At 33.4% G+C, this 11,934-nt stretch overlaps 1 protein-coding gene across 3 annotated transcripts in view; it reads right to left on the bottom strand.

Annotated features, from left to right (window-relative positions):
• Nucleotides 1-1,098: 1,098 nt before the first annotated feature.
• LOC130738433 (uncharacterized) overlaps nt 1,099-11,934 on the bottom strand; it is a 30,871-nt gene continuing 20,035 nt past the window's right edge. For 2 of the 3 annotated variants that reach the window (XM_057590409.1, XM_057590408.1), the window contains 5 exons: nt 4,969-5,104; nt 4,651-4,808; nt 2,965-3,031; nt 1,557-2,013; nt 1,099-1,450 (listed from right to left, as the gene is read on the bottom strand). In XM_057590409.1, the coding sequence (XP_057446392.1) occupies nt 1,915-2,013; nt 2,965-3,031; nt 4,651-4,808; nt 4,969-5,104 (460 nt within the window). In that variant the 3' untranslated portion in view covers nt 1,099-1,450; nt 1,557-1,914. Of the gene's footprint in view, nt 1,451-1,556; nt 2,014-2,964; nt 3,032-4,650; nt 4,809-4,968; nt 5,105-5,606; nt 6,103-11,934 lie in introns of those variants that run through there. The other variant, XM_057590410.1, reaches the window with a different exon arrangement.

The following is an 11,934-nucleotide window of genomic DNA, read 5'->3' as shown; positions in this document are numbered from 1 at the left end:
CGAACCAGGAGCTGCGAGCTTTCGTTCAATTCTCGTTGTTCTTCTGAGAGAGAACATCGACTCTTGAATAAATTTTCGTTTTGAAATTCCAATGAAGAGTTCTGTTATTTTATTTTTCGTAAAAAAAATTAAATCATTTCTAAGGCAACATGTATGAGATGTTGGTCAATATAATTTACAAGGAAACAATTCAGACGTGTTGCCATTTATAGTTTAGGGAACACTTATTAAGGGTTAGGATATCAGTGTTGTATAAAATTCATTTTTTATGGTAACAACGAAGAATTGTAAGCTATTACTATTTTACGCAACACTTTAGGACTGATGCTAAAAAATGTGTTGCTAGAAGCACAAAATGGTGTAGTGTTAATGGGAAGCATAATGGCTACTCCAAACCTAATAGAAAAGAATATGATAGCTGAGTAAATCAGATTATTAGCCAACAAAATACATTATCACTTCACTTTGGACTCTAAATATCAGGAATTGGAAAGAGAAATATAAAAAGAATGTGCATGCACTTAATCTATCATTTGTATCCAGTTCCATTTATTTTATCATTGATAATTGGCATATATCATTTATCGATATTCTTATTATTGCATATAAAACTAACAAAAGTGAGAGGAAAAAAAAATTCTCTTAACTTTTGAGAAACAATATAATGTAACTATCGGTTTTGCATCGGCACTCATTCAACATAGAAGATATAGTACCTTTTAGTTTTGCTGATAGAATGAAAGACTGGCCTAGTGGATGTGTTCTATTCACTTATTTTTTTTCCTATCTCTCACTATAAAGGTATTAGTTATATACTGTATCAGATTTGTGGCCTTCATCACCCCGAAATGAGAATCCTACCTCCACGCCTAAGATGCTACTACGAAATTCAATGGATGAAAGCTTTCATGAGAATTTCTGCAACTCAGAACGGATAACTTTCTGAAAAAAACCAATCTTTGAAACATAAGAAGATCAGCAATGTAATGATCAATTATCAAAAGCCTCATATGGTATGGGTACGTAGCTAAGTCGAATGAAGGCAATCGAGGTGTGCCCAAGATGAAGAAGAAGTGAGTAATCAAACAATCAACCAAGAAGCAGGAAGCAGAGGAAGCTCTTACAAACCACTAACACAGAAACCTTGCCTTACAAACTGGCCTTACAAACTACTAACAGTCTAACACAGAAACCTTAATCAAGAACGAAACGAGAAATGGAAGATCCATAGCCAATATCACAGTGACAAAGACAAAAGCGTAGTAATTATTTTTGCATTATGCCATTGCCTAGAGTTTCTTCATGCTTAGGAAGAAGTCCTTTTTCTCTGCATGTGTCGATTGTTCCAGTGTACATATCCTCTAAGGCGTACTTAAATTGGAATCACATGTCTTTGATCTTCTTTGATGAAAATCTGACAACATCCAATTGAGCTGGAATATTCTTGAACCTAATCAAAATCCAACGTGCACAATCAGATAATTGATTAGAAAAGATTAATTTCAAGCTAAACTAAACATGAATTGAAGCTAAATTAAGAAGCTTTGAAGACTTACTTAGTGGGGACATTGTACTCAGGATAATTTTCGTTGATCAACTTAGCAATGTCATGGATATTAGCCAAATTTGCACAACAGATATACCTCCCTTCTCATTCAAGATGCTCGAACAGGAAGATGTGAGCAAGACAAAGATCATCCAAGTACTTGGACGAATTGACATTGCTTTATGATCGGATAATGGGCCTCATTTCCTACCAATTTAAGTATGAGTATGCACTATTTAGTGTTCCAATATATACATGGCTCGCTTTTGCAAAAGAGAAGACGAGAACAAAAACAGAACAGTTTCTATCATTAGAATATTTCCAAGCCAAATTATCCCCACCCCTAGGGAGGGGTTGAGTTATAAGTTTTAGACACCCTGGTACAGTAATTGGTATTTTGGTATACGTTCAGGTGGGAGCGGGCAATTCACAATAAGCTTTCCTTTCATTGCTCCTCTGAATATTGCCTGCAGCAGTGAAAAAACAGTTTCATGATTTCTGCTAACCTGGAAGCAAACATGTCCAGATATTAACTGTGAACTGGAAAGAAATCAAATTGTTTTAAAGAGATTTTCAAATGGTATAGTTAAAACTGAAACAGAAAATTATCTATTAGAACACTCCAATTGTAGAGTTGCAAATGAAATATGTTAAACTCATCAAGTACAGGTTGATCTAGGAATTAGGAACTTGAGGAAAGAAATAAATTTTTTAAATATTTAAGTAAAATGACAGATCAGCAGTCACTTTGTTTATCTATTGAGAGAAACACTGATAGGAACAGAGAATTATATTATAGAATAATTATACAAGCGCTGGTTTTCGAGAGCCAGCCTCTCCTAGTTCTGGAATTTGAGAGTCCAGACCTCTCCCACCATAACACACAACTTCTGAATAATCCTAACAGAAGATACAACTCCTATTTATAACCACTCCTAAATTATTTAAATTCAAACCATAGCAGTTACCTAACTGCTTTAATCATAAAATTACCCAACTAATAAATTAAATAATAACTTCCTAACTGCTACCGTTCACGAGTACTGTTCATGCAGTTTCCTATCAAACACTTAATCCTATCCTAGTAGTGTAGTGGGTTGAAAACAACAGAGTTTTTAACTTTTTTTTTTTGAAATCGAGTTTTTAACTTTTGTTATTCATTTTAATTTGAAAAACGCCCCACATAGTGGGAGCTTTGATGCACCAGGCAGCCCTTTTTCATTTGAAATGAAACACAAGGATGGCCCTGGTCCATCTGTGGCAAGCACTCCTATATATGCAAACCATATGATCAACATCTATTACTAGTTTAACAATGAATTCAGCATTCAATAAAGAATTTGCAGATCATTCCAAGTTTCCAACCATTCAATGATCCACAGGAAAAACATTTTTAGTCCAAAAACAAAGATAAGTACCTCTACAACATCTATGAAGTCTTGCTTTTTGTGAAAAGCACCAACCCATTTAGTATGATCTGCAGTCCTACAAATTGTAAAACAAAATGTCAAGAAACTTACTGTCTAAATTCATTGATTCAAGTTAGAACACAAGATAAACATAGCTAACAAGTTGAGGAAAAAAAATTATCTTTCCCAAAACTGAAATGATGACATCACAAGATACTACTTCTTGAATTCCAAGTTAACCTTTGCAGAAAGAGATTACAAAATACCAAAATAAAGTAGTGGTTTGTACTGACACCAACTAAAGCTCTTTACAAAATGAATTTTAACTGTACTCCAAAGATGATGATTTTTTCATATAAACAGGTGTATATTTAAGCCTTTTAGATATCAACATTTCATGTAAATAGAGCCCAATCACAAACTTAATTACACTTCATATGATTGCGAAGTCACAAACTAAACTTAAATGATAAGACCTCTACCCCACCCAACCTTTGAGTGATTAATTAGTTCAGATTGCATTAATCCGAGCAAAAGGTTAACACTTAGGTTTACAGCAAGCTGGCTTGATAATAAAAATAGCTAATTTGACCAGTATACAACAAGCTGGCTTGATAATTTAAATAAGCTAATTTGATCAGTATTGTTTTTCTGAGTAATTTTTACCATAAAGACCATCATGCCTCAACTTTTGATCATTCAAAAACAAAAACTACTAAGTTACACTTGTAATTAACAGATCATCAAACATTCATGAAATTAAAAATTTTCTAAGCCCTCAAACTTTTACTCCATAAAAAGTTATTAAAATATTATCTATATTCTACAATACTAGGTGATTTAATACAGTAAGGCATGTCTATTAAATCCAACCAAAAAGAGGTCACAGATATAGCAGTAAAACAGAGAGAAGTAATAGGAATAACAACTCCAAGGCAACTGAAAGAGAAAATAGAACTGTTTAGTTAAGCAAGTTCAGAATTCATGCAACCTTATTTCAACATAGACATATCCTTCCTAAATTATTTAAATGACAAATTAATTTGATCAATACAACTGTATTTGCACAGCTGGAAAAGTAACTAAAGGAAGGCGTTTCTAAATTCCACAGATAAACTCTCTTCTCCCCTCTCCTCAAACCCACACATGACGTCCAACACATACACATCATTCAAAGTTTAGACACAATTTAACAGTGCTATGAAACTTGAAGAGAAAATACTAGTTCCAGTTTTCAGACCTTCTATCAGCCATGTTTCTTATCTTCAACTTTTCATGACGGCATGATCTCGATTAAAGGAGCATACTAGCGCTATTGAACAAATAGTAAATGAAGTCTTGCTATCTACTCTGTATGCATATAACATATTAACCAGGTATAGGTCATAGCATTAATAGACTCTTTTGGCAGGATCAGCATCGCAGATTCAAAGGGAAAGAACTCAAATTCAAATATTAAAATAAAAAAAGACAGAAAATTTCACCACTTCCTAAAATATGAATGAAGTTCTCTTGTTGAAAGCAATACTTGTCGAGGGGAATCATAACTGTACTCTATGAGTAAATCATCTAACACAGCATCTCAAACATAATGCAATGAGCAACATGTCCGTTGAAGAAAAATGTAAATGAACCAAAACAGAAAAGGAAGCGAGAAATTGAGGCAAGAAAACAAAAGAGCAGATAGCACCATACCCAGAATCCATTTTCATGTGATGGGCATTGAAGAAAAACACAGTAGATGGTATCAAAGTGATGTCAAAATACTTGACATAGACTTGAATGTCTGGGGAATCAACATCAACCAGTGACACTGTTGCAAACTTGGACACATCCCTTGCTGCTTTAGAAAGCTGTATCAACAACATGCCACCATAAGCGTAAACAAAAAAGGTTTCATTTGGGAAAATTAAAAAACAATAAAATTATGGGCTCCCAAGAAAAAAAATTTGAGAAAGAAACGATAAAATTGAAATGCATGAAAACAAATGATGAAGGGAAGGGACAGCATACAATTTGATCGAGCTGGAGACAGACAGGGTCAGAGGCACGACCAAAGCGGAGGACAAGGACCTTATCGATGGTGTCTCTGATGATGGAATCCACTTCTTTCTTCTTCGACAACGTTGTTAACATGTAACTCATTCTCCTGGACCACAATTTTAGAACACGCACTTCAATCAGTTTACCTTAATTCGTTGAGGTGGAGCAAGTATGAAACAACAATAACCATCAAGACTCTAGCAACTCTTGTTGTAATGATAAAAAAAATTAATAAAGTTTTGGAATTGAATCAATTAACTGCACAAGGACTCAATCAAGCATGCCAATAGCTCCAGCAAATAAATCTTTTGTACACTATCTGCCATCCTACCTAATTCTGCTATGTTATAATCAGTACAAATAAAGCCAAATCAACAATGCATTCATTCCTCATGAAGCTATAACGAAATAGCTAACTAGTTCAGTTACTTGCAAGTAAGGGAAACAAAGGTTATCCAGATTGAGCTTGCAAGATCACATGTAATAACTACTTACAATTATTGTCCTGGTGAGTGGTGATGCAATTACTATTAATTCTTTGGCTGCTGCAACATTGACAGCTTTTGCCACAAAAGAAAAAACATTCACCAAAACATATAAAGCTATACCTTTCTTCGGAGGTTGGCTCGCTGTGTTATTCTCTTGCTGTTTGCAGCTCCGCCCACCACTTATGACCAGAGATTCAGGGTTGCTCAGAATTAGGGTTCGCTTGATGAACAAGGGTTGAGGCTGCGAATTAGGGGAAGATTGTTGGAACGAGGACCTTGTTGTTGTTACTGTTTTGTCGCCAAATCCCTCCCCCTATAATATTAAAAATTGAAAATGCAGTTCCACCTTTCTTAAGTTATCATTAATTAGCCCCATAGTCATTAAGGAAGCATATTGTAAAATACCCCAAGTTAGCAAATCTACCATTGTGGATGCCCATGCAGAAAAACAACTCATGCAAATCAAAGGAATCTCACTTAAAGAATAAAAATCACAAATGGTCCATCACAGGCATAATCAAACAAATAGTGAGAAACAAATGAACCAATATCTACATGAATCAATTTTTTATCTGAGAAAGATCATCCTTAGTAACACCTCAAACTATTAGCAATGTCAAGAAAACAAACAGCCTTAGTAACACAAGAAAACATTATTCCACTGTTCCAAAATTCAACAAAAGCGCAATTCAAAAATTGATATTAATTAATGTCAAGAAACAAACACTGAAGACTCATCATCTCAGGTCTCAAATCAACCAACAGAGATATATTGTAAATGAAATAAGGTGGAATGACAAGGACGAACATTTTAGGTCCCTGAACTATAGCGAGATTTTGGTATCCTTCCCTGTATCAACATTTTGATGGTTTCAATCCTTTAAAGTTACATTAGTTTGTTTCTCCAACGAGTTATGTCGGCTGGTCACCCTAATTCTTAAAATTGGTCATCCGACCGACTCAAAGAATTAGCTTTGAGCCTTTCAACTTCCACCCGACGCTGACGCCAGGCTGACTCTAAATCAGCTTTTGCATTGATTTTTAGTTGTTTAACATTGGTTTTTGGTCGACGCTATTTCACATTTTTATTTTGCAAAATTTAGAAATTCCAACTTACTTATTTTTAATGTGAGTGAACGATGGGTTATTTAACCTAAACGTTCTCATGAGTCATTTATACAACCCTCACTACTAGAAATTCGCTCTTTAGCGACGGATTTAGCGACCGAAATATTTCAGTCACAAATAGCGACAGATTTTGCGATGGGATCCATGATATTTTGGTCATACTCCACATTAGACTTATTAGCGACCGAGCTAGCGACAAAATTATTAGTGACTGAAATTTCTGTCGCTAAAATGTAGAATAAAAATAACAAAACAAAGTAGCTACCGTTTTAGCAATGAATTATTTAGCGACCGATATATATGTCGCTATTAGTGGCCGATTTACCGACGGAAGTGTTAGAGACCGAATTTTCTGTCGCTAAGAAGTAGAATCAAAATAACAATGCAAAGTAGCGATTTAGTGACGAAAATGTTAGCGACCGAAATTTCTGTCGCTAAGAAATAGAATAAAAATAACAATGCAAAGTAGCGACGAAAATTTTAGCGACCGAAATTTCCGTCGCTAAGAAATAGAATAAAAATAACAATACAAAGTAGCAACCGATTTAGCGGCTGAAATGTTAGCGACCGAAATTTCCGTCGCTAAGAAATAGAATAAAAATAACAATGCAAAGTAGCGACCGATTTTCTCTAGAGTAATCTATGAAGGATAAATGACACTAAGTAATTACTCCCTCCGTTCCTAATTATAAGACCTAGTTTCAAAACTTCATGTTCCTAAATATAAGACCTCTTACAATAATCTAGCAAAAGGTTTTGTACTCTTCCATATTTACCCCACACATAAATTGTATGTTTTCAATTTCAAAGTTACCACCTACCATTAATAAATCCAATGATTATTAGTGAGAGAAAATGATAAAGGATAAATAGGGAAGAATGTATGCATTTTTAAAAAACTAATACACTAATTAGTCACATACTCACATTAAGTGTTTTCTTAATAAGCGCAAATTTTTAGAATAGGTCTTATATTTAGGAACGGAGTTAATATGTTACAACCTTTTCTATTATTATTTTATTGCATCAATATGTTAGAATACAACATATCAGTTACACTCTATCTTATCAACGTGCATATGACGTTAAAGAGTGGTTTTAATGGCCTTTTATCACTCTACTAGTACTTTTTATCCGTGCAATGCACGGGGATATTCATTTTTTGGTTTTTGTGTGTGTTGTTTTTGTTAAATTTGTTTTTATTTAAATATATTTTATTGATTAAAAGATATACAAAAATTTAGTTTATGAATTCTTATGTTTTTTTAAAATTAAATATGGTGAATTGGTTTGAACTAATGAGGAGCAATCTTGTTTCGTTGCTGGGAAATAAGAGGCCAGTTGAAAGCTAAGTATATATGAAGTGTTTCATCATTTAAATAACCTTCATTGATCAGCAAGCGGAAAAATATATAGTAAAGTCTGAATACACATGATTACCCAGAAAAAGTTAAACACACAATTAAAGTAACATTTTTGAAAAAAAAACATCCTCTTCACATTACATTGCGAAATACTTCTTTGTAAACTATATTTGAATTACTGTCATCACCATCGCAAATGAGGATTTTTAATCCTTTACGATTGGTGACTCTAGAGAAGGCTACATATAATTGGCCATGTGAAAACACCGGTTTTGGCAAATATCACCCTACACTTTTTAGAGATTGTCATGGCAAAAGAGAGCGCTATAGGGAATTGTCTCCTTTGAAACTTTAAAGGAATTCTCCTATCTGATGGGGTTAATGTTAATCTTGGTATAGACACCTTTTTTCCAGTATTTGTTCATGATATAACCTTGCCTTCCAAAGCATATTTGCCCATTTCAGTGATAATCAGACGTGTATCATTGCACAATCCAGCTGATTGATCGATGTTTCTTTAAAGCATCATTGGAGCTCTTTTTTTTAGCTTTAACAGATGATTAGGCAAGCCTGAAGAGTTTATTGTGTTTAAAAACTCTGGTGTATGGATATCATCTGGACTGTCATAATTGTCGTATGATGAACATGTGTTATCAACACTCAAATAAGTTTTCTCATCTGCAGGCAACAATGACATCATGTATTCATTCAAATTATCAACAATCTCATTTGTAGGAGCTAAAATAGCACGACGTTGGAAATTTTTTGGATTTTCGTAGTTCTGAAGGAAAGACGGATAAGTAGAGTTGACAATAGAAACCATTGCATCACCTGAATGTGGGATCAAAAAATCCTGAGGGATGTCTAGGATTGTGTTCATCTTCTATCTGCTTACCTGCATTTCCATCTCCTATGCTTAATATCCACTCTGGAAATTTTTTTAGCTCATCAACCTCTACAGCTGTTTTTCCAGTTTGTAGCCTCATGTTTTTTTGTTAATGTAAGCACCTGGTCATGATTCAAAAGATAAGAAATATTGTTATAGCTGAAGTTATTGGTTAATTTTTATTTGTTTGGAAGTAATTGATCAATTTAAAAGCATACATTTTTTTGGAGAAATGGCAATGTACCTGACAATGATCCCAAAGATAAGAAGCATTGATGGTGGCGTGGACTATATCCTCCCTTCTACCTTTAGACATTACTGGTAAAATTTGCCTAAAGTCTCCACCTAACACAACAACTTTTCCTTCAAAAGGCTTGATGTTGCTGTTTTTATTGGTAAGTCTCATAATATCTCTTAGAGTTCGATCCACCGCTTCAAAACAATGTTTGTGAGTCATGGGTGCTTCATCCCATATTATGATTTTAGCTCTGATGATCAATTTAGCCAATGGACTTCCATGTATAATGTTGCAGGTAGAGTCTTCATCAACATTAATTGGAATACAGAACCTGGAGTGAGCTGTTCGACTGCCAGGAATGAGCAAAGCTGCAATTCCACTTGATGCAACTGCTAAAGCAATCTCTCCTTTGGATCTTATGGCTGCTGATAAGGTCATTAAACTGACTAAATAAAAAAATAACTGGAAATATGTTATTAAAATAGGTTAAAATAGGTAAAGAAAAGTCACATTGATTGCATATTCTTATATTTATCATCATAATCATAGAAAGGGGTTACAATAGAAAACTGAAAACATTCGGGAGTTTCAAAGGAATTAATAAATTTAAAATTTAAAATCTTGAATATTATTAATAAGTTGAAATTTAATGTGCCTTTATAATGCCTTAAATACCTCTCAACTTGTACATAAAAAATCTTACCATTTTATTTTCGAATTAAAGATAATAATATAGCGTTAAAATTTATTTTCAAAAATAACAATGAAACATAATTAGTTTTAAAACAAAACAAAATTAAATTAAAAAGGGTATGAAAATACACATTAAAATAACCATAAACTGGAATAATATAAAAAATTAATATCATTTTTACACCATCAAAAAGGACTGAAAGGGATTAAGCTAAATAAAAAAAAGGAATTAAATAAAAAATGCAGTTTTTTTTTGTATCAGTTTCTTCTCACGTGCCTCCACATGACTGTCATGGCCAATATCTTTTAAAGGCTTTGTTAATTTAACATTGCTAGATAGGTAAAAATCCAAACTAAAGTTAAACTCACAGTAAAGATTCAAACAACTAACATTGAACATTGGATCAACAAACCAAATACATAATAACAATCTGGGAAAAAGTTTTAGAACAAACTCATACGAATCTGCCAATTGAAATTCACATAACTATTATTCAGGAACAAAATTAAACTTTCACATAGCAGCAAGCTATCCGATTATACTCTCATAAAATTATCCAAAAACAATAGACACTTCAACAACTGCGATCTTTGTAAACTTAAAGCAACACATATCTCCTGCACGAACCCCATTACGTTGACAAAATTTCTTCCAGCCTGATCCAATCCTCACATATTTCTTGTTTTTGCTCAGCAGTTTGCACGTAACATCATCACCCACATGCCCTCGAAGCTTCAACGGAGAAACTCCAAATTGACGAATAAACACTGCAATTTTAGTTGGCAAGGCCAGAAAAATGAAAAAGTTCATCAAAACATGAATATAAAATATCAATGAAACTAAGGAACAAATAGATAGATATTCTGTGATGCTCACCACATAACTTCCAACAGTTTGGGTTTTTGAAAGTGTTACCACACATGAAGGATTTTTATCTTTAAACTAAAACACAACAGCAGAACCACTTGAATTTTTGTAGAACTATTAAGATGAAAACATATAAGAGAGAGTAAAACAACAAAGAAGCGCAATTGACCATTACCCTATTCATTTCGTGCAAAACTGCAAATGCAAAGGGAGGAACAGTGTTGGACATGACAGAATATGAATTCATGGAGTTAGCCATGACAGAATATTAGCTCTGGCTTTGATGTCTATGCACATACTATTGTAACTATATATAAAGCTCAAGAGTGTGCATCTAACATCAAAGAAAGGAACCAAGAGGCTAGAATTAAATTAATTTTTAATATACTAATAAATATATTAATTTATGTACCTTTAATATTCAATTGTAAGCTTCACTAAAATTCCCTTGAGATTCCATCACTTTGCTAACTCCCCTATGTTTTAATTTAATCAAATCATTTCCACATTATTACTTGTGCACAATCCCTTCAGCTTCAATCTTTTTAATAGATTTAATAGTGTATAGTAATAAATATTTAAATTTATTAATTTATGTACCTTTAATATTAAATTGCAAGCTTCACTAAAATTCCCTTGGGATTCCATCATTTTGCTAACACCCCCTATGTTTTAATTTAATCAAATCATCTCCATATTATTGCTTGTGCACAACCCCCATCAGTTTCAATTTTTTTAATAAATTTAATGGTGTTACACAGCCTCTAGTTAAAACAAAACAAAGAGACACAATATGAGCTTCATAATTTGACAATTTAGTGGAAGGAATTTAGAAAGATACACTGGCAGTCCTAGAAAGTTAAGGAAACCAAATCTGTTAAAAATATATTGGCTAAAAATAAAACAGAAAAGAATCATGTATCTCAATGGTAGTATGGTTTATTAAAATTTTACACAATGCAAGTGACAATACAGAAGCTGAACTACAAATTTCGAGGAAGCAAAAAGATCAATAAAGTTATAAGTTAGTATCTTGTAGTGAATGGGTTGGAGAAGTTAGGAGTAGCTGAAGAGCGCTTAGAAGAAGAAACAGAGACGTCAGAAACCATCTTTCTTTCTTTCTTTCAATGTGTTGTGCATGTTTCTGTAACAGCAACTCAAATTGTCACTTCGTGACTGTGGATGATTAAACTGTCCAATAATGTGTACGAAAAAAGATTGCAGGCTTTCAAGAATATTTTGAAGTAAATGCCATGGCTACAACATGTGAG

Source organism: Lotus japonicus, chromosome 2 (assembly GCF_012489685.1).
Source record: "Lotus japonicus ecotype B-129 chromosome 2, LjGifu_v1.2".
Classification (NCBI taxonomy): domain Eukaryota; kingdom Viridiplantae; phylum Streptophyta; class Magnoliopsida; order Fabales; family Fabaceae; genus Lotus; species Lotus japonicus.
This window is presented reverse-complemented; position numbering and strand designations above follow the sequence as displayed.